This window comes from Neoarius graeffei, chromosome 6, assembly GCF_027579695.1.
Source record: "Neoarius graeffei isolate fNeoGra1 chromosome 6, fNeoGra1.pri, whole genome shotgun sequence".
In the NCBI taxonomy this organism is placed as follows: domain Eukaryota; kingdom Metazoa; phylum Chordata; class Actinopteri; order Siluriformes; family Ariidae; genus Neoarius; species Neoarius graeffei.
Window position 1 is genome coordinate 30190059 of NC_083574.1, and position 23514 is coordinate 30213572.

The 23514-nt window shown below is 41.1% G+C and overlaps 1 protein-coding gene across 1 annotated transcript in view; it reads left to right on the plus strand.

The window, feature by feature from the left end:
- dner (delta/notch-like EGF repeat containing) overlaps positions 1–23514 on the plus strand; it is a 75743-nt gene that overhangs the window by 21728 nt on the left and 30501 nt on the right. Inside the window, exons 3-9 of the mRNA XM_060924326.1 lie at positions 7560–7853; positions 7953–8047; positions 9818–9981; positions 10066–10214; positions 10436–10589; positions 10790–10903; positions 13006–13236. Coding sequence (XP_060780309.1) covers positions 7560–7853; positions 7953–8047; positions 9818–9981; positions 10066–10214; positions 10436–10589; positions 10790–10903; positions 13006–13236 — 1201 coding nt within the window. The remainder of the gene's footprint in view (positions 1–7559; positions 7854–7952; positions 8048–9817; positions 9982–10065; positions 10215–10435; positions 10590–10789; positions 10904–13005; positions 13237–23514) is intronic.

Sequence of the window (23514 nt, forward strand, 5' to 3'; positions counted from 1 at the left end):
AGGTCCTGGGTTCGAGCCCCGGGGCCGGCGAGGGCCTTTCTGTGTGGAGTTTGCATGTTCTCCCCGTGTCCGCGTGGGTTTCCTCCGGGTGCTCCGGTTTCCCCCACAGTCCAAAGACATGCAGGTTAGGTTAACTGGTGACTCTAAATTGACCGTAGGTGTGAATGTGAGTGTGAATGGTTGTCTGTGTCTATGTGTCAGCCCTGTGATGACCTGGCGACTTGTCCAGGGTGTACCCCGCCTTTCGCCCGTAGTCAGCTGGGATAGGCTCCAGCTTGCCTGCGACCCTGTAGAAGGATAAAGCGGCTAGAGATAATGAGATGAGAGATGAGAAGAAGTTATTTGACCAACAGGACACAATTTGTGAAGTTGGGTGACTGTCTCAACTCATTTGAATATTGATTGTGGTGTCCCTCAGGGGTCAGTATTGGGTCCTAAACTGTTTATTCTTTATATAAATGATATGTGCAATGTATCGAAGATATTTAAGATGGTATTATTTGCAGATGACACAAATATGTTTTGTTCTAGAACAAATTTACATGAGTTAGAAAACATAATCTCTTCAGAATTGTGCAGGTTAAAAAGTTGGTTTGATCGAAATAAATTATCATTAAATCTGTCTAAAACAAAAATCATGTTATTTAATAATTATAAAATAAATAGGGCAATAAATGTACAGGTAGATGGTGTTGATATTGAAAGAGTTTCTAATAATACATTTCTTGGGGTAATAATAGATGATAGAATTAATTGGAAATCACATATAAAATACGGCGGCACGGTGGTGTAGTGGTTAGCGCTGTCGCCTCACAGCAAGAAGGTCCTGGGTTCGAGCCCCGGGGCCGGCGAGGGCCTTTCTGTGTGGAGTTTGCATGTTCTCCCCGTGTCCGCGTGGGTTTCCTCCGGGTGCTCCGGTTTCCCCCAAAGACATGCAGCTTAGGTTAACTGGTGACTCTAAATTGACCGTAGGTGTGAATGTGAGTGTGAATGGTTGTCTGTGTCTGTCAGCCCTGTGATGACCTGGCGACTTGTCCAGGGTGTACCCCGCCTTTCGCCCATAGTCAGCTGGGATAGGCTCCAGCTTGCCTGCGACCCTGTAGAAGGATAAAGCGGCTAGAGATAATGAGATGAGATGAGATATAAAATACATACTAATTAAACTATCAAGAATCATATCTGTGTTGAGTATAGCTAAGCATGTCCAGGACTATAATTCACTCCGCATTCTTTACTGTTCCCTGGTTTTACCGTACTTACAGTAAATTACTGCTCAGTGGTGTGGGGAAATACGTATAACTGTTCACTTCATCCAATAACTATACTTCAAAAAAGAGCTATAAGAATAATTCATAGTGCTGGTTACCGAGATCATACTAATTCACTATTCTTAAATTCAAAATGTTTAAAATTCAGGGATATTATAGAATATAAAACTGCCTTAATAATGTACAAAGTAAGGAATTATAAAGTACCAAGGAATATCCAAACAGTGTTCTCGGATAGAAAGGGGGGCTATAATTTTAGGGGAAAATTGAAACTTAAAATTCGTAGTGCTAGGACAACGTTAAAAATGTTCAGTATTTCTATTTGTGGAGTAAAGCTATGGAACAGTTTGAATGTGGAGCCCATGAAATGTAGAACTATAAACCAGTTCAAAAAAAGGTATAAGGAACAGATCTTTATGAGGTATAGGGAGGAGGAATTACAATAACATTCTATTGATAATATAAGTGTATATATGTGGGTATGGGTACATATATATATATATATATATATATATATATATATATATATATATATATATATATCATCTCATTATCTGTAGCCGCTTTATCCTGTTCTACAGGGTCGCAGGCAAGCTGGAGCCTATCCCAGCTGACTATGGGCGAAAGGCGGGGTACACCCTGGACAAGTCACCAGGTCATCACAGGGCTGACACATAGACACAGACAACCATTCACACTCACATTCACACCTACGGTCAATTTAGAGTCACCAGTTAACCTAACCTGCATGTCTTTGGACTGTGGGGGAAACCGGAGCACCCGGAGGAAACCCACGCGGACATGGGGAGAACATGCAAACTCCACACAGAAAGGCCCTCGCCGGCCACGGGGCCCGAACCTTCTTGCTGTGAGGCGACAGCGCTAACCACTACACCACCGTGCCACCCATATATATCAGTGGCAGCTGGTAGTCTTTCAAACAGGGGAGGCTGGTCGGTTACGATATTTCCAGATTTTAAAAGAAAAAACACATCAATTTTGCCCATACTCTTGCCTCTGATCTGGCTGATTGTTGGCAGGGTCACAAACTGTGAAATAACAGGTTCTTTTGGCCCATTAGCCTACTGTCCAATATACATGATGGTGGTGTTGGGGAGGGGGGGGTTATATTTTAACATTTTATATTTTAAAATTGTGGCATGTTGTTTAAAAATTGACCTCGGCTGTGTTTTTGTTTAAAAACGTTTTCCAAATTGTAGCGGTGTTTAATTCATATCCAGAAAAACATATATTCCAATATAATATACTCAGCATAAACATTTTAAATAGATTCTATATTTTTGGTCCATCCATGACATATTACTAAAGTAGCCTATTTACTGTTGTTGATGTGGGTCACTTGCTGTTAGCCAATTCACTTTCTCATACCAGGAGAGCTGAAAGGAATGAGTATTATTCCCTACCTTTTTCACCAAGTCAATTTGAGGCGTTGGTCTACCCTGCTCTTTAATTTTAATTTTTTCCTCGAAAGGAAGACTGGCAAATGGCTTTGCCAAAATTAAATCAGCAATGCTTGGCATCCGTGCGCAGCTTTCTTGCTAGCTGACTAGCCCCCTCAAGTTCAGTCACTCAAATAAACGAAATTTCTGGAACTAAGATAGCATACTTGACAAGACTATATTTACACTTTATTTACAATGAAAATATATACAAACTAAAAAAGCTGGTAGAAACCATATGTAATGAATGAAATCGAAATGTAAGCTGATCTCTTACAATACACCACAGCACTTGCAAATCCGCATGGGACTGAACTGATGTTGCCAGATACTGCTGACGTTATCCAGCCCAAAATATGTTCAAAACCCGCCAAAATGCACTTAAAACCACCCAATTGGGCGGGAAACCGCCCAATCTGGCAACACTGTACCGCTGCCTGTCTATAGTTGAAATGAGCTGTCAATCAAAGAAAATATCCGGCCGCTTTCACCAATCACCAGTCTCCTCGCGGAAACTGCCATGTCCCTCCCATGTGAGGCTCGGAGTCCGTGGGCGGGCATTTTTGCAGTATTTGTCCAATAACCATCTTGCATTTTGAGATTGAAAAGCGCATAGCTCTCAAATGCCGTTGAAGTCCATTGAGGCTGGGAGTCCGTGAGACTCCGTGGGCGGACATTTTCACAGTATTTGTCCAATAATCGTCTTGCATTTTGAGATTGACAAGCACATAGCTCCCAATCCACTGAGGCTGCGCTGCATCGCGCTGTCACGAGGGGGAAAAACTCACGCACACATTAGGCGAACTGGGGAAAGTTATAAGGGAATGATTTTGCACTGTAGTTGGGTTGAGCACATATATTTCTATGATTCTGGATCTGAAATAGCAATGTTATAAGGTCGGCTATAACATAAGCCTAGTGCAATTCATCCTACACGATGTTCGTCATTTTTAGAGGAGGCTGAGCCTCCCTCGTTGTCTTAGAGCAATCGCCCGTGATATATATATATATATATATATATATATATATATATATATATAAAATGTGAGTGTATATATATATATATATATATATATATATATATATATATATATATATATATATATATATAAAATGCATAATTGTATATAATATATAAGCATAATATGCATAAGGGTCATTCCATGCCAAATCAACAAGAGGTTATGCTCGACCATCTCAGATTTCAATGAAATTTGGAGGGCTCAGAGATACTATTAAAAGAAGTTAATCCCCAAAATTTGAGCTTCCTATCTCCAACGGTTTCCGAGATACAGGGATTTGAATTTTTCGATTTTTTTGCATTTTGCTCAAAACATACATATTTCAAAGTGTAATATAATCTTTATTATGCAAGATAGAAACCTAAAATTTTGCACAGAGAGACTCAATGTCTTGTACTACAAGCTTCAACTTAGAATTTCAATGGTCATTGTATATTAGAGGGTGATTTTAACAAGGAAATTAAAAAGACAAATTTGCATTTTTTGCATTTTTAATTCATTCTGGAAGCTTGCCTGTGGCAGTAATGCTTAAACTAAGAATGTTATTCAAATCTACACAGAAATATCTACCAATTTCACTTTTACCAAGTCTCCACTATTCCTAGTTTGTCTGTAATAGGGTTTTGAAATTCGCCGATTTCTAAAACATGCCATTTTCAGTAGCATGGATTCCAATGTGGGATAGCAGTTAGGAACTTGTAAATTTTTTTCAGTAATCCCCAAGACCCATATTTTATATTTCCAAATTTTTGTTCTGTGTCTCTCAAGTATTTTTAAACTACAGGGGTTTAAAATATCCATTTTCACCAAATTCAAATTTTTTTTTATATATTTTCGTATAACTGATATTTGAGGGTTAATAAATGCTTCAATAAGGCTCAAGTAGGTTAGGAGACATGTTTCTTCCTCAATTTTAAATAAAATTTCAATTAATGCTGAGTATTAATTATTTGTAAATTGATTTTAATCTAAGACTGTGTAACATTAGCAATCAATGACCAGCTATTGTGTACCAGTCAACAGCCAGCCTTATCAATATCAACACAGCACAATAGGTGACCTTTGATACCAGAACAGGTGGCTCATATCTTGTAGTTTTAGAGTCTGTAAACTGCATACTTGTTCAGATAACATTATATTGCTTGAATTATATTAAATACATTGTAATACAGAGCACTGAGAAAATTTACCAATGTTATTAACTGAATGTGTTTCTTTGCAAGGATTGGATATTTTGAATAGTTGACTAGGGAATTTAATTGTAGTTGCTTTCAATTTGAGATCAGTATAAATGAGTTTGTTCTTAGACATCTAGAAATGGCTGAACTTCCTCCCTGTTCTATAGGAATTGGACTACTAAGAAAGATTCTGACTGCCATAAACTAACATACAACAGAAATTGTAAGTTAAGTGATTTATACGAAAAATGACTGACTTCTTTAGTTTTTATATATATATATTTACTGAAAAAATGTGAAATGTTCATATATTATTTAGCTTATTTGAAAATGATAATATTTTTAAAACCACATTTCTGACATGAACACAAGTAAAATGTTTCCTTATCTATACAAATCATTTAGTTGTATTTATCAGTCCTTAATCATCAATAAAATGGAAATAATATCAAAAATTCGAATTTGGAAAAAATGGATTTTTTAAACACCTGTAGCTCAGAAATACTTGAGAGACACTGAACAAAAACTTGGAAATATAAAATATGGGTCTAGGAGATTACTGAAAAAAATTTACAAGTTCCTAACTGCTATCCCACATTGGAATCCATGCTACTGAAAATGGCATGTTTTAGAAATCGGCGAATTTCAAAACCCTATTACAGACAAACTAGGAATAGTGGAGACTTGGTAAAAGTGAAATTGGTAGATATTTCTGTGTAGATTTGAATAACATTCTTAGTTTAAGCATTACTGCCACAGGCAAGCTTCCAGAATGAATTAAAAATGCAAAAAATGCAAATTTGTCTTTTTAATTTCCTTGTTAAAATCACCCTCTAATACACAATGACCATTGAAATTCTAAGTTGAAGCTTGTAGTACAAGACATTGAGTCTCTCTTTGCAAAATTTTAGGTTTCTATCTTGCATAATAAAGATTATATTACACTTTGAAATATGTATGTTTTGAGCAAAATGCAAAAAAATCGAAAAATTCAAATCCCTGTATCTCTGAAACCGTTGGAGATAGGAAGCTCAAATTTTGGGGATTAACTTCTTTTAATAGTATCTCTGAGCCCTCCAAATTTCATTGAAATCTGAGATGGTCGAGCATAAATTTGTCAGATATTTGTTGATTTGGCATGGAATGACCCATAATTATGATATGGGTGTCTGTGTACATATGGATGTGTATAGTTATAGGTATGTGTATATGTATGTACTGTATATATGTATTGTATGTGTGTATATATGCATAAGTATCTGTATATATGATTTGATTTGGTCGATATTATACCATGTTGGTATGTCTTGGTATGTTTTCTTTTTTTGTTGATTTTGTTTTCTTTTGTATATATAGTTTATTATGGTGGAAAGTGACATTTGATTAGTGATGGTATAGAGGGTTAGGATTTGATAAGTTATTTACTTCTTCCTCATCCTTTCCGAACATTATTATGTTACTGCCTTGTGGCTACGCTATTCTGTTTGTTTATGACGATGTTTTGATGATTGCATTTTTTAATTTTTTTTATATATTCTTTACTGTTCGCAATCAATCAATCAATCAATCAATCAATCAATCAATCAATCAATCATTTGGCATAAGATATTTATAGCTACATTAATTTTTGTACTAATTTCGCGCAAGAATTTCACACCTGTGTGCCTTGGCTCGTGCATCAGATAGACTCTCGGACGCACTCCGGATAGCGTGCATGCCAAACGGACTCTCGCGTGCTGTAAACGACTCGCACCAGCACAGGATCAGGGCGCAATCAGTGCACCGATATAAAAACTGTGAAAATGCACTTACTTTGCGAAGTATTGAGTTGCGTTGCTGACATGTTACTGAGCCTTATTTCCTTGTTTGATTTCCTGTTTCTCATCTTTGATTCTGCCTAGTCTATGATAGCCTGTTTGTGCCTTGCTTGACCTATTGCCTATTTCACTGTTTTACTTTTGCCTGCCATTCTGGATTGTTTACTTGTCTTCACTTGTATTAATAAACACACCTTCTGCACTTACATCTGTCTCCCAACCATCTCTGACAGAATACTTCACATTCCCTGACAAAGAGAATGCACATTCACCTGTTCATATGTCATGTTCAGGAACAAGCTAATGTTAATGTCACTAAAACAGCCACTGTCAAATGGTGTGGTTGGAATGTTGCACTTAACTCGGACTTGACTTGGATCAATAGTGGACTCGACTCAAAATTTTCTTTAATGACTTGGACTTGACTCTGACTTGAACACTGGGGACTTGAGACTGGACTCGGGGTTTAGTGGCTCGACTACAACAAATGACAAATATGAACAATTAGCAAGTAATTAAAAAAACATTGTGTGTTAGAACCACTGTTTACAAAAGGGCACATCTTTGAGTTGTTGTATAAAATTGACAACGACTCTGATCATCCATGCTTAAAAGTCATAAAGGGAAATTGTGGTAAAGCTTGTATCCATATATGGAAAGAAGGAAGTTCACATATGGGACACATCTGTCCTACTCCAAGGCATGTCCAGTGCTCTACAGACTGACTCTTTTTTAGCAAGTCAGAAAGACAATGCTTTGTGTATCTATTTTGTTTCACTCTTCTAAGTCTGTCTCTCTTGAATTCTCTTTGTAGTTATCTGCTGACCCATGCACCAGTGACCCCTGTCTTCATGGTAACTGCACACATGAAGGTACAGAGTTTGTGTGTGTGTGCAGCGATGGGTATGGAGGAGTCAGGTGTGAGCAGCCACCTTCAGCCTTTGACCTTGTTGAGTCCAACTGGGACCTAGCAGCTACTCCAGCTACTACTACTCAACCATCTCAGCCAATCACAGAGCTCAGTGACACTGAGGCACCACCCACTTTGCAACCATGGCAACCAAAGCCTGGACAGAAGATGATGGAGGTCCAGTGGGAGGAGCTCCAGGTGTGTGCATATATCCAGCAGTCGTATCCATCCTCAGCGAATGAGGTGCTTTAAAAAAAATAAATAAATAAATTACAGGTGTGTTTGTGTGTATTACAGATCACTGATGGATCAGAGTGTGTGAGCATTGCGGGCACTGAGCCAGCTGGAATGATGACGGTTTCCATGGAGATTGCAGAAGGAACTGCAGTAAAGTAAGTTTCTGTTGTTGCTGTGCCAATTATTAAAAACAGCTGCACACAGGATCTATCTCAGTGTTATATAATGAATTTAATTATGAAATTCATATATCGACATGATTATGTGATTATCAGGATCAGAGTGTCCTGACCATCCAAAGATGCCAGAGACAATTGTCAGAAGAGAGGTTTAATAATACATCTCCGGTCATTTTATCAGACAGCAGCTAAATAGTTAACGTCAATTTATCAAATTAATAAAATGCACATTAATGTTGTCCAAGGTGGTGAGAAATAAGTAATTGGGTTCAGTCATGGCTGGGGGTCATGTTTAAGTATAGAATATAGTCTCCTTTTAAATGATTGGATAGACTGGAAAAGGGGCCAGGCTATAGAATGGAACAGCAATCAAGTTACCAAGTGCCCTATATGTAATTATAAATGACATACACAGTGTTTCTAGAAACCAGTGAATTCCCTTAACTGGAAGTTTCACTGAAATAAGTTACAACAAGGAATCAAGTTCATCAAAGTTGTCACAGACAGAAAGAGGAAGTGTTCTAATTATAAATGAACATATATTACAAGGTGCAATCAAAAAGTTCAGAAACTGTTCCTGTGGAGAACGAACAGAGCATGTCAAGGTCATGTGTGTGCAGTTGAAGTAAGCAGTTACTCTTGTGAGTCAGTAGGCTGCTTGATATCATACTGTCAACATCGGGACCTGCGTTACAAACAGTTTTGTGATAACACGCATGTGCACATTTGCAATTTTACTATGGACCACAGAGCAAACATCAAATTCTGTATCAAACTCGGGGAACTGGCAACGGAGACCCTTGAAATGCTTCAGAAAGCCTACGGCAATGAGCCAGATGAGGTGTTTTGAATGGCATTTGCAATTCAAGAGGGACAGGATATTATTGGAGGACAATGTTCTGCCCCTCTTGATGTATGAATGCCTATCAAAAATACGTTGTCACAAAAATGCATGTAACATAGGTCCCGCTGTTGACAGTGTGATGTCACACGGCATACTAGCTCTGTTCCTGTTGCAAACAGTATGAGAACTTTTTGATTGCACCTTAGATATATACACTTTGGCCAAAAGTATGTGGACACCTGACCAACAAATATGTGGTTCTTCCCCATACTGTTACTACAAAGTTGGAAGGGCACAATGTAATTTTTATCCTATAACATTAACATTTCCCTTCACTAGAATTAAGTTGTCTAGCCCAAACCTGTTCCAGCACGTCAGTTCCCCTGTGCAAAAAAGCAAGATCCACAAAGGCATGGTTTTCCAAGGCTGGTGTGGAAAATGTCCTGAGAGCCCTGCCCTGACCCCACTGGAATAAATTGTAATGCTGACTCCATATCAGACCTTCTCACCTAACTTCAGTGCCTGACCTCACTAATGCTATTGTGGCTGAATGAGCACTAATTCTCAAAGGAACATTCCAAAATCGAGTGGAATGCCTTCCCAGAAGAGTGGAGGTTAGTATAGCAGCAAAAGGAGGACCAACTGTATATTAATGCCCATGGTTTTGGATTTAGATGTTTATCAAGCCCATATGGATGTGATGGTCAGGTGTCCACATACTTTTGGTAATATGGTGCATATTATATATATTTTAGATATTGTACAGTTATAATAAATTAGCCTATGTGATTAGCCTCTTAATTACAGATAGAAAAAGAAAGACACAGAAGAAGTAAAGGAAATAATAGTCAGAGAGCTGAATTATTACAAGTCTGTGAACAGTGATTCATGCCTGTGTGTAGGTTGGTACTGAACATTAGTGGAGCTGCAGCATTGTGGCGTGTTGGAGCTCTTGGGTTTGACCGGTGTTCAGTGTCTGATGGCATGGTGGTTTGGTTCCAGCAGGACTCCACTGGCCTAGTAATCTCTGATCAACTACTGCCACTTGGACACAACTACTTTATCAGTAAGAGTCTCTAAAAGTACTGCTTTAGTATTCATTACTGTATCTAATTAAAGTAGGTATTTTCAATATTGTGTGTGTGTGTAGCTGTGCTGCGTATTGGAGCCCCTTCTGGTCTGGAGGCCACTCTCAGATTACAGTTCACTGTAAAGTCTACTAGCTGCATGGAGCCAGGCAGCAATTTCAGTGACCCACAGTGCACTGGGAGAGGGAGGTGCATCACACAGTCTTCTGTGGTAAGAGTTCCCAAAGATGCTGACTATATCCCAAAGTGCATACTGCTGTATGAAATAGTATGATGAAAACAGTATGGCATTATAAATTAACACAGGTGGTATTCTATATTGATAATTATTGTAACATATGGTTTGGAATATATGGTGTGTGTGTGTGTGTGTGTGTGTGTGTGTGTGTGTGTGTGTGTGTGTGTGTGTGTGCGCTCATGCATGCATTACAGAGTACATTTTATTGCCAGTGCGATGTTGGATACTCTGGAATCTTTTGTGAGGAATTTGATGCATGCTTCTCAAGCCCATGTGAAAACAATGGGACCTGCAGTGACATCACACAGAGACATGAGGGGCATGAGTACACTTGTACCTGTCTGCCAGGTGTGTGGGTTTGTTAGAAAGATCACGTTACTGTACTACAAAGGGCCAACATTAAACACTGTGTGACTGAGAAGAAGATACTTAGAGAGGCAGACAAATCAAGAGAAAGCGCTAATATGAGTAATATTAAAAGCCTGATTGTAACTGGCTTATGATAAACAAAATATTTATTGGCCCTTTCCTGCCTGTGTGTGTTACAGGGTTTGAAGACCAGAACTGTCAGTCTCGGGTAAATCACTGCGCCTCAGAACCCTGCAAAAATGGAGCAACATGCACAAACACACTGAACGGTCCACAATGCACCTGTGCAGATGGTACGCAGTCCAGGCTGTAGATACAAATATGCTTCTTGAAATGGCCAGTTCAAATTTCCTGAAAAACACTCTTGCTCAGAAATGGACTCAAATCAGTTAATTCCCATGAACAAACAGTGTTATGCATTTGCAATTACACTGCCTAGCCAAAAAAGTTGCACACTCTAATATTTGATTGGAACGCCTTTAGCTTTGATTATGGTGCACATTCACTGTGGCATTATTTCAACAACCTTATGCAATATCACGACATGTATTCCCATCCAGAGTTATATTAATTTTTTGTGGCGAGTCAAACCACTCTGTCAAGTCTTCTCCAGCACATCCCAAAGACTTTTAATAGGGTTAAGGTCGGGACTCTGTGGTGGTCAAATTCATGTGTGAAAATGATTCCTCATGCTTCCTGAACCACACTTTCACAATTTGAGCCCTAATTTTATGCCTGTGCCATCAGTTAGGAAATAATCCATTGATGTGATAACCTGGACATTCAGTACATTATGGTAGTCAGTTGACTTCATTTTATTGCCACATAACGTTGCTGAGCCTCGACCTGACCAACTGAAGCAACCCCAGATCATAACACTGGCTCCAGAGGTTTGTATAGTGGCCACTGTGCATGACGGATGCATCGCTTCATATGCGTCCCTTCTTACCCTGACACACCCATCACTCAGCAATAGGGTGAATCAAACCACATGACCTTTTTCTATTGCTCCAGAGTCCAATCTTTATGCTCCCTAACAAATTGAAGCATTTTCTTCTGATTAGTTTCACGAACAAGTGGTTTTCTTATGGCCACACAGGTGTGTAGTACAAATCCTGTGAGTTTTCATCACATTGTGCACACATAAATGCTTTTAATTTCACCAATAAAGATGTCTTATCAAGTAAAAATATCTGTCCATGCAGCAAGATAATTTCGGTAGTATTAAGTAATTTTCTCCTCAAATTCAATTTTCAATTTTTGCAGTGTGTGAGTTCTACTGTAATTTTTTTTTTTTACAATTCAACTTCACCAATCATTTAACATTGTCATGGTCAGTCAGTATTTTTTCTGACCACCTTTCACAGAAGTGAAGCTGACGGTTCACTACTATCCTTCCAGGTTTTAGTAATGCGTTGGACAGTTCTTAACCCAGTTCCAGTACTTTCAGCAATCTCCTTAGTTGTTTTCTTTGCTTGATGCAGGCCAATAATTTGCCCCTTCTGAAACACAGTAACATCTTTACCATGACCACAGGATGCCTTCCCACATATTTGTTGAAGAAAGGAGAAGCTACTCACTGCATCAGTTAGGGTTAAAAGAATTGTTGCCAGCTACAACATATTCATCACTGCAGTAATTATCCAATCAAAGGCTCTTAAGTATTTGCTTATTTAAATCCAAATGGCAACTTTTTCTGTCCAGGCAGTGTATGTGACAGTCCTGCCTACAGTCTGATTGGTTGGAAAGCGTTCTACATTTGCTGTTTTATTTGACAACAGCAGTTTTTCACCTACTAGCCATTATATACTGTAAAAATGTACATGTTTCAATCCACTGACCACCTGAACCACCAGTAACTATAAGAACAGTGATACTCATTCAATTCCAAGATGGTGGAAATAGCTGGAATGATTCCATACTGATTCACATTCACAACTGATACTATTAGTTATCTTTACCTAAACTGATTTGAAAGGACTAAATCACTAAATTTCTCCCCAAGCAAGATTCAAAAATCTGAGGTTTGTTTGATTCAGTAAAGTGATTCATTCATCCCATTACTACTCAGGATGGTCTTGGTTAATATAAAATACTGACTCAGCTATAAAACACTACTGGGATCTTTCTAAAATAATCTTCTTTTTAATACCCGTTTTAAATCCCAGTGAGAATGAGCAGCCCATATTGACTGCGTCCTGATTTATGCTCTATTTCTGTCTCCTGTACTCCCTAACTGTGTCACCTAGTTGCTTATTTTAATCTTCTCGTCCTAGACCTTTCCCCAGAGAAGCCATGGCCTCAGCAATAATGCAAAAATCCCAATTTACAGTTTTACTAAAGTGTGCTCTCTCTCTCTCTCTCTCTCTCATATATTTCCACACATATCCTGCAGGTTTTAAAGGAAATGTCTGTGAGGTAAGAGTTGACCCATGTGCTTCTGGTCCATGTCACAATAATGGGACATGTTATCTGCAGGCTGGGGGACAGGGCTTCAGCTGCACCTGTCCTCCTGGTTTCACTGGACACACCTGCACTCAGCTCGTTGATTTCTGTTCACTCAACCCATGTGCACATGGTGTATGTCGCAATGTTGGCACAAGCTATAGATGCCTGTGCGTGCCAGGTGAGACAGACATACACACACACAAACACACACACACACACAAAAGATTAAACCACTATATCAGAAGTTGAGGTCCAAACTGCTGTCAGTTGTGTCACAAGTTAAATGTAGCTAAAAAGTTGAGATTTGACATGACCCCATCTGAAATGATAATCATTATCTCACAAAACAATATGTGAATAGTTCTCACTACAAACTGCATGTTAAGGGACCATATAAGTTAATTGCTTATAAATGTATTGTTTAAAACATTATTGCCTAGTACACTTTGCCAAAAGTAATGTCAAATTCTGGTTAAATCCAGTAAGCTATGTACTGCATGCCAGTTTATATATGTTAAAGGTTCTCAGTCATACTGCATAGATTGCCCTGCATGCCTAATGACTTTGTGCTGAAAAGTAGGGGTCATAAAATAAACCCAGGGGCTGTAGGGTTGTGGTAACAGGGAAACAATCAAAACTGTGACAAGTGACAAGACAATTGTTGTGAGGACATGGTGACAATACAAGTGGCTAACTGGTTGAAGCACTCTTGCAGCTCAGGGAATGAGGAAATGTGAGATAGGCTTGACAACTCAAGGTGTACTTTTAGTTTAGAGATCACTTTTCAGCAACTTTATTTTTCTCTCTACTTTTCACACACATGTGGCGCTGAGTAGCTTAACTCTCTCTCTGTGATAACTGACTTCTCTCTAAAAAGAACACAAAAGACACACATAAGTAAAATGCCAGTAATCAAACACAGGTGAAACTCATCACGTGTTACCTGCTGGTTCTAACAGACTCCTCACCGCCACAGCTGATGCTCGATCAGGCCCCTGCTGCCTCACTTGTGTTACATCATGGATTGTCAATGAAGTACCAAATTGCTAGCCAACTAACAGCTCCATAAAATAAGCACAAAATATAGCTAGCTGTCTTACAGTGGTGCTTGAAAGTTTGTGAACCCTTTAGAATTTTCTATATTTCTGCATAAATATGACCTAAAACATCATCAGATTTTCACACAAGTCCTAAAAATAGATAAAGAGAACCCAGTTAAACAAATGAGACAACAATATTATACTTGGCCATTTATTTATTGAGGAAAATGATCCAATATTACATATCTGTGAGTGGCAAAAGTATCTGAACCTCTAAGATTAGCAGTTAATTTGAAGGTGAAATTAGAGTCAGGTGTTTTCAATCAATGGGATGACAATCAGGTGTGAGTGGGCACCCTGTTTTATTTAAAGAACAGGGATCTATCAAAGTCTGATCTTCACAACACGTTTGTGGAAGTGTATCATGGCACGAACAAAGGAGATTTCTGAGGACCTCGGAAAAAGCGCTGTTGATGCTCATCAGGCTGGAAAGGGATACAAAACCATCTCTAAAGAGTTTGGACTCCACCAATCCACAGTCAGACAGATTGTGTACAAATGGAGGAAATTCAAGACCATTGTTACCCTCCCCAGGAGTGGTCGACCAACAAAGATCACTGCATGAGCAAGGCGTGTAATTGTCGGTGAGGTCACAAAGGACCCCAGGGTAATTTCTAAGCAACTGAAGGCCTCTCTCACATTGTCTAATATTAATGTTCATGAGTCCACCATCGAGCGGCACGGTGGTGTAGTGGTTAGCACTGTTGCCTTACAACAAGAAGGTCCTGGGTTTGAGCCCAGCAGCCGGCGAGGACCTTTCTGTGTGGAGTTTGCATGCTCTCCCTGTGTCTGTGTGGGTTTCCTCCGGGTGCTCCGGTTTCCCCCACAGTTCAAAGGCATGCAGGTTAGGCTAATTGGTGGCTCTAAATTGACCGTAGGTGTGAATGTGAGCATGAATGGGTGTCTATGTGTTAGCCCTGTGATGATCTGGTGACTTGTCCAGGGTGTACCCCGCCTCTCACCCATAGTCAGCTGGGATAGGCTCCAGCTTGCCTGCAACCCTGTGGGACAGGATAAGCGGCTACAGATAATGGATGGATGGATGGATGGATGGATGGAGTCCACCATCAGGAGAACACTGAACAACAATGGCGTGCATGGCAGGGTTGCAAGGAGAAAGCGACTGCTGTCCAAAAAAAAATTGCTGCTCATCTGCAGTTTGCTAAAGATCACATGGACAAGCCAGAAGGTTATTGGAAAAATGTTTTGTGGATGGATGAGACCAAAATATAACTTTTTGGTTTAAATGAGAAGCGTTATGTTTGGAGAAGGAAAACACTGCATTCCAGCATAAGAGCCTCATCCCATCTGTGAAACATGGTGGTGGTAGTATCATGGTTTGGGCCTGTTTTGCTGCATCTGGGCCAGGATGGCTTGTCATCATTGATGGAACAATGAATTCTGAATTATACCAGTGAATTCTAAAGGAAAATGTCAGGACATCTGTCCATGAACTGAATCTCAAGAGAAGGTGGGTCATGCAGCAACACAACCACCCTAAGCACACAAGTCGTTCTACCAAAGAATGGTTAAAGAAGAATAAAGTTAATGTTCTGGAATAGCCAAGTCAAAGCTGACCTTAATCCAGGGGTGTCCAAACTGATCCATAAAGGGCCATGTGGCTGCAGGTTTTCATTCTAGCCATGCAGCAGCACACCTGACTTGGCTCATTCAATCAACTGAACTGTCTTCACACAGTCAAATACTTCCAGCCACACCCACCCTTGATTAAAGGGTGGGTGTGTCAGTTGATTGAATAAGCCAAATCAGGTGTGCTGCTGCATGGCTGGAATGAAAACCTGCAGCCACATGGCCCTTTATGGATCAGTTTGGACACCCCTGCCTTAATCCAATCAAAATGTTGTGGAAGGACCTGAAGCGAGCAGTTCATGTGAGGAAATCCACCAACATCCTAGAGTTGAAGCTGTTCTTTATGGAGGAATGGGTTAAAATTCCTCCAAGCTGGTGTGCAGGAATGATCAACAGTTACCGTAAACATTTAGTTGCAGTTATTGCTGCACAAGGGGGTCACACCAGATACTGAAAGCAAAGGTTCACATACTTTTGCCACTCAGATATGTAATATTGGATCATTTTCCTCACTAAATAAATGACCAAGTATAATATTTTTATCTCATTTGTTTAACTGGGTTCTCTTTATCTACTTTTAGGACTTGTGTGAAAATCTGATGATGTTTTATGCCATATTTCTGCAGAAAAATAGAAAATTCTAAAAGGTTCACAAACTTTCAAGCACCACTGTATGTCACACTGATGTGCTGCCAATGCCAAATGTTAAAAAGCTAAATATGCATCTTGTTTGGTGGTACACTATTTTTAGTCTATAAAACTAAATATTTAATAAAAATAAGTAATAATAATCATCACAAGGCTCTGACTATTCCTACAACAGTTAAAGGAAAAGAGAAGGAGCAAAAACACATTAAGGAAGCACTTAAGAAGTATGGGGATCCCAACTGGGCTTTCATCAAGACCAGAAAAAGAAACACAACAGACAGGGCAGAAAACAGCAACAAATGCAAGAACATTGTCATTCACTACATTTCTGGACTATCTGAGAAACTCAGGAGGATCTTCCACAAGCACAACATCCCTGTACACTTCAGACCCAGTAACACTCTGAAGCAGAAAGTGATCCACCCTGACGACAGAATATCCAGTCACAAACAGGACAACGTAGTGTACGCAATTCAATGCAGTGAGGAATGCACAGACCTGCACATTGGGGAAATTAAACAACCACTTCACAAGTGCATGGCTCAACACAGGAGAGCCAGTTCATCAGGCCAGGACTCTGCAGTCTATCTTCATCTCAATAACAAAGGACACTCGTTTCAGGACTGCAATGTACGTTTTCTAGCCAGAGAAGACCAGTGGTTTGAAAGAGGAGTAAAAGAAGCCATCTTCATCGACCTGGAACGACCATCACTGAACAGAGGAGGTGGTCTGAGACACCACTTATCAGCCACCTACAATGCAGTCCTTGGCACAATTCCAAAAAACTGAATACACATCCACATCAAGACTCAGCTGACTTCAATGACTCACATAATGGCAGAGAGAGCCAACAACTCACAGATCAGCTGAACGACCCTCTAGGCTGCTAACACAGTTCACACCTGGCCTCCAGTGACCCTAAAGGCCTCTGCATGCTCTTGCGACAAGGCTTTCGCAGATAGCTTTTCGCAGACAGTTGTAATTTATCGTTGAGCAGGGAGTAATAGGCATGCGCAATGTTATTCACCGCCACAACGCAAGGGGGCGCGAAGTCGCGAAATCGCTAGGAGTAGTTGGTGGGTGTGGTTAGTAGAGTGTTTATCCTCCGGTTACTTATAATGACTAGAACTGGAGTCGTATAGATGTACGTACTTCCTCACTTCCTCGATCAACCGGTCTTCGTGCTGCTCCATCTTCGCTCGTGTTTTTAAAAATGGCGGTCGTGAAAACAAACCAAACCGGGAAAGTAGGGAAGCGGAAGTGCGTGTACAGCGGATGTAGAGTGGACCAATCAGAGCCCTCTTGTCTGCGACGCTGTCTGCGAGGCTGTCTGCGGTGGTCACAATTTTTGGGAGGTGCGCGCAGAGCATCTGCGAAGGGGGGGGGCTTCGCAGATGCCATCTGTGACGCCATCTGCGAGGACTGGGTTGTCAGCATAAATTGGCCTTAACACCTACAGAGAGTGTCAATGACCCATGTGACCTCAATGACTCTCCTTAGGGTTGCTTTTGGTCCACTAGAGGATAAATACCTGGAACTACCCACAAGTCAGACAGAACTGAAGAAGCCTTTCGGATGAGAGGTGAAACGTTTTCAAGAATTTCAAGCAAGTCCAGTTGCCTTCTTATCTATGGTTTACAATGACCTGGATGACTGAGAACCTTCACAGACATAATAATAATAATAATAATAATAATAATAATCACTACTACTAATAATAATAATCTCATCTCATTATCTCTAGCCACTTTATCCTGTTCTACAGGGTCGCAGGCAAGCTGGAGCCTATCCCAGCTGACTATGGGCAAAAGGTGGGGTACACCCTGGACAAGTCGCCAGGTCATCACAGGGCTGACACATAGACACAGACAACCATTCACACTCACACATACGGTCAATTTAGAGTCACCAGTTAACTTAACCTAACCTGCATGTCTTTGGACAGTGGGGGAAACCGGAGCACCCGGAGGAAACCCACGTGGACATGGGGAGAACATGCAAACTCCACACAGAAAGGCCCTCACCGGCCACGGGGCTCGAACCCGGACCTTCTTGCTGTGAGGCGACAGCGCTAACCACTACACCACTGTGCCACCAGTAATAATAATAATAAGCGGCTATTACATTAACAGGCTTCACTGCAGTAGCTAGACCTTACTTAACAAGCCAAAAAGCTAGCTGCTACTTTGACTGTCTGTAGAGGTCCTCTTGTATGGATGATATCAGGGGAATTTTTACTTCCATTTGATCCTGAAAGTCAGGGCAGTTTCCTTCAGAACTAGTGTAGTATTCCAGTTTACATTTTTTCTTGCCTAGTAACAATTGCAAAGTTGTTACCTCATACCACAGCACTTGTAAATGGTTCCTAGATCCTAATATTTTTTTCACTCCTACGTCTAATCTTGTTGTTGTAAAATCTCCACTTTCAGATGACAAGTGCATTAACACACCTTAGGCAATGGTCATTTATTACTGTTTATCGCCATGGTTGACTGTGTGGTTTGAACAGGCACATGGTTTATTGTCTGTGTCAGCATATGGCAGAATGGGTGCTGAAGAAATATAATAACTCCGCTCATAATTTCATATAAATGGTTTGTCATAACTTGGAATTTCATAACTTGCTTTGACTTTGTTGACTTTTTATACATTGTACCTTCCTGTCAGCCTCCTGTATTTCAGGGCAGTATAGTGAGCTGTTTGTTCTGCCAGGCTGTAATGAGTAAATGGGCAGTGAGAACCTACACAGCTGAAAACAAGCTCTCTTTAAACTCTTGGCTGCATTATTTATTCAGTTTGCCATTACTATGGCCAAACAAGTTGGCAAATATCATGCATTAGCACACAGTGCATCAGTCAGCACTCAATGTCTGTGCTGGGGACCAGCTATTCAAACATGTCACACTGTGGCCAAACCCCACATTCTTGCCAAAGGTATGGACATGGCATTTGACCAAACACTTTGTTTGAACACAAGGTTGCTCATAAGTATACTTAGTACTTTGTCTGATTGTATTATCAGGCCACATGACCACCATGCCATATGTTTTGGATACGTCGGTAAAGACAGGGGCAGACTTGTTAACTGATGTCAACCACTTAGTGCTGCGTTGGAATTGTCACACAAGGTGCTGGCCAGATTTACTTTTTAAAAGCAGGAGAACTTTCTGTGTTGCTTAGTAGTGTCTGGCAGCAGCTTCTGTTACAGAAAAATTCGACTCTCATCTCCAAAAGAATTTCTCCTTATTACCAAGAGAAGTTGGTGACAATGAGTTTAAACAGACCATGTTCAAGTCCAATCATAGCAGAACCTGTGGTCAGAATGTTGTTGGTGCCTGTCATGGAAGTATATCAAGGATGTTCTGGTGGACACCAGTTGTGAAGGAAGCTGTGAAGGTGAAGGAGGCATTCTGAGGGCTGTCCTTCTTCAGTTGAGAGGTATATGAGATGGCTGTGGCAAATGGAATTGAAGAAGCCAAAGCTTGAGTATGGGAATTTGGAGAGGCCACATGGAAAATGGTCTTTCGGGTGGAAATAGATTTCCAGGTGGCCCTTGCAAATTGTTTGGTACTTGATAAAGGCACTAATTCTGCTAAGCAAGTGCATGAGAATGCTGTTCTCTACTGGGGATATTGTTGGGTAGTAGAAGGGGCACTTTGAGGAAGTCCTTATCCCAAGGGACATGCTCTCTTTAATGAGGGAATGGAGAAATATCTGGTGCTTTGGAGTTCATCTCGGTGGCTGTGAATTATTATGGGAGTTAGAAACATTTGAAGTGTGAAGGCAGGGATGGCTGGATAAGGCACTTGACAAGATTGGGGTTGTATGGTTAAAGGTTCTGACTGAAAATAGAATTCTGAGCAAAAATGTTGTATTTCTATTGTTATTGGGGTTTCAAGTTTGAAACTGAGGAGTTGCGCTTTTGCACACACGGTGTATCTTATGTGTAAATGTTTTGTCGAGATAAAATGCATCCTGCATTTTAAGATTCTGGACATTGCCAAAGCAAGTGAGCAACAATATCATGTGACCACTGTGGGGCGTGTTTGACCTATTTTTAACCAAAACAAGTTGGCATGGGCAAACATGGCAGACTCCGCTCTCCTGCCAGCTAAAAATCAGCAGAAAAGAAAAGGAAAATATGAAAGCAAATCAGCTAGAATGTGCACCAGAAAAACGATTGAAACCAAAAGGTTGTCGGCAAAAATTTTCCTGAAGGACAGGTCAATTGCTGGAATCAATTGAACAATGAAACAGGCGCAAAATCTGACAAAGAATTTGCAGCACTTTCTTGCATTGGTGAGTCTGAGTAGAAGTTTTGAGATTATAATTGTATTTTTATTGACCAGATTTCACCAAAAGCCTGTGATAAAATAGCACATTTAATTAAACCCTGCCTAGTGAGTGCAACTGCAAGATAGGTCAAGGTTAGATGACGTCATTTTTCTGGACAGATAACTAAATCATTCTAGCTAGCACTTAGCTAGCTTAGCCTTAGAATGCATGGGCTTGACTTCACGGTCGTGAGTATGGAGTTATACACCTAATGTTTTGATCTTACAGAGAAAGAAACGATAACATAAAAGCAGTAATAGAGAAAATATATATTTGTCTTTTGTTTCACGGATCTATTCGCTAAAGTCAACCACAAATTACATACCTGCGACTCAAAACTCTACGAGGTCGATGCAGAGTTATGTTTTCCGTGCGTCGCCATCTTGGTGTGATCCAGTTCCATAATTATGTGAATGAGTTCAAGCTCATAGCTTTTGGCTATTTCCATGGGGCCATACTGTTTGGCTCCAAAAGGTAGGATATTTGGTCCCAAAATGGAGGAAAGCGACCCTCAGCACATTAAAATCATCATGTCTCATCTGCATGATATTTTTCTTGTGGGACAAAGGAAATGCCATGCACAACTAAAAAAATAAAATAAAATTTAAATTTCAGATGACTTTGCAGTCATTACCTTTAACATTCATGTTCAGTGTTGTTTTGAGTTTTGGAAACGTGCCACTGGACTTCCAACCTAGGATGATGGTCCCTAATTTTATAAAAGGAGACTCATAGGTTCGGTCCAGTTACATGGGAATCATACTCCTGTTCCACCCAGGTTATGGAACAGGAGACCAGCTTCTTACTCTTGCACAGCATTGTGGGGGTTCATGGGAGTATGCTAATTCAGTCTACATATTTTGTGGAGTTGGAGAAGGCCTATGATGTGCCTCATTATTTCTTGTAAAAGGGTACTGCAGGTGTACAAAGCATTTAGGTTGCTAATTTGTGCAGTCCAGTCTTTGTATAAACATACTGAGACTTGTGTCCTTATTTTTGGAGGTAAACCAAATTTGTTCAAGGTGAGTGTCCGACTCTGTCAAGGGGGTATCTTGTCTCCACTCTTGTTTGTGGTTTTTAAGTTTACTATAAAGAGCAGGAAACAATAATAAAAAATATAGCCATCTCAGGTACAATTTGTGCAGTTTTATAAGGAAATGAGCTGTAGGATTTGCTGAGCATCTTGCAGACCCAGTCACAGTTCTTCTGGACACTTTGTCACTGTAACAAGTGTTCTAGGTGGGTGGAGCACAGAAGCACGGCAGGCCAGAACTGAGTTCTCAAAAACTCCTTATTTAGCTTTTCAGCTTAAATCACGCACACAAGTATCCAGGTTGGGGAGAAGCTCCCTTCCTCCACTCTTCCTCTCCTCTTTATAGGGCGCGGTCACTGGGGAAGACACACAAACACAGATTAATTCCCATCAGGTGCAGTGATTCCGCCACTTACCTTCCCTGATTCCGCCCTCCATTCACAGACCGATGCTTGACCACGCCCCCACTGCCACATACCCCCACCGCCCGACTCAGGCCGGGCAGCCATCCGGCCTGCAGCTGACTCCCCCCCGATGGGAGAGGAAGTCCGCCACAACCATCTGCGCTCCCGGCCTGTGGACCACCTCGAACTTAAACGGCTGGAGTGCCAGATATCAACGGGTGATCCGCGCGTTGGCATCCTTCATGCGGTGGAGCCACTGCAGGGGCGTGTGGTCCGAACAGAGGGTGAAAGGGCGCCCCAGCAGGTAGTAACGGAGGGCGAGGACCGCCCACTTGATCGCCAGACACTCCTTTTCAATGGTGCTGTAGCGCCCCTCACGCACCGACAGCTTACGGCTGATGTACAGCACTGAACGGTCCTCCTCCTCCACCTCCTGGGACAGAACCGCCCCCAGCCCTCTGTCCGATGCGTCCGTCTGTAAAACAAAGGGGAGAGAAAAGTCAGGGGAGTGTAACAGTGGCCCCCCACACAGTGCAGCCTTTATCTTAGAAAAAGCCCGCTGGCATTGCTCCATCCACTGGACCGTATCTGGTGCCCCCTTTTTAGTGAGATCAGTCAGCAGGCTGGTGACGTCCGAATAATTAGGTATAAACCTACGATAGTAGCCAGCCAGCCCCAGGAACTGCCTCACCCCCTTTTTGGTCTTGGGCCTCGGGCAGGCCACAATCGCTGCTGTCTTATTGATTTGGGGATGCACCTGCCCATTGCCCAAGTGGAAGCCCAGATACCGTACTTCCACCCACCCAATCGCACACTCCTTCGGGTTGGCTGTGAGCCCTGCTCGCCTCAGCGACCCCAGGATGGCCCTCAGGTGTTTTAGGTGCCGTGGCCAGTCATTACTATAAATAATAATGTCATCTAGGTATGCAGCCACATAGGTGGCGTGGGGGCGGAGGACCCTATCCATAAGCTGCTGGAACGTAGCGGGCACCCCAAACAATCCAAACGGAAGTGTGACGAACTGGTGTAAGCCAAACAGTGTGGAAAAGGCCGTTTTCTCACGGGATAGTGGAGTCAAGGGGATCTGCCAATATCCCTTTGTCAAATCCAGTGTCGAATAAAAATGAGCCATGCCTAGTCAATCGAGCAACTCGTCAATATGAGGCATTGGGTACGTGTCAAATTTAGACACCACGTTGACTTTTCTATAGTCCACACAGAACCAGACCGACCCATCGGCCTTTGGAACCAAGACCACTGGACTGCTCCAGTCACTGTGGGACTCCTCGACGATGCCCATTTTGAGCATAGCCTCGAGTTCTTCCCGAACCACCTTTTTCTTGTGT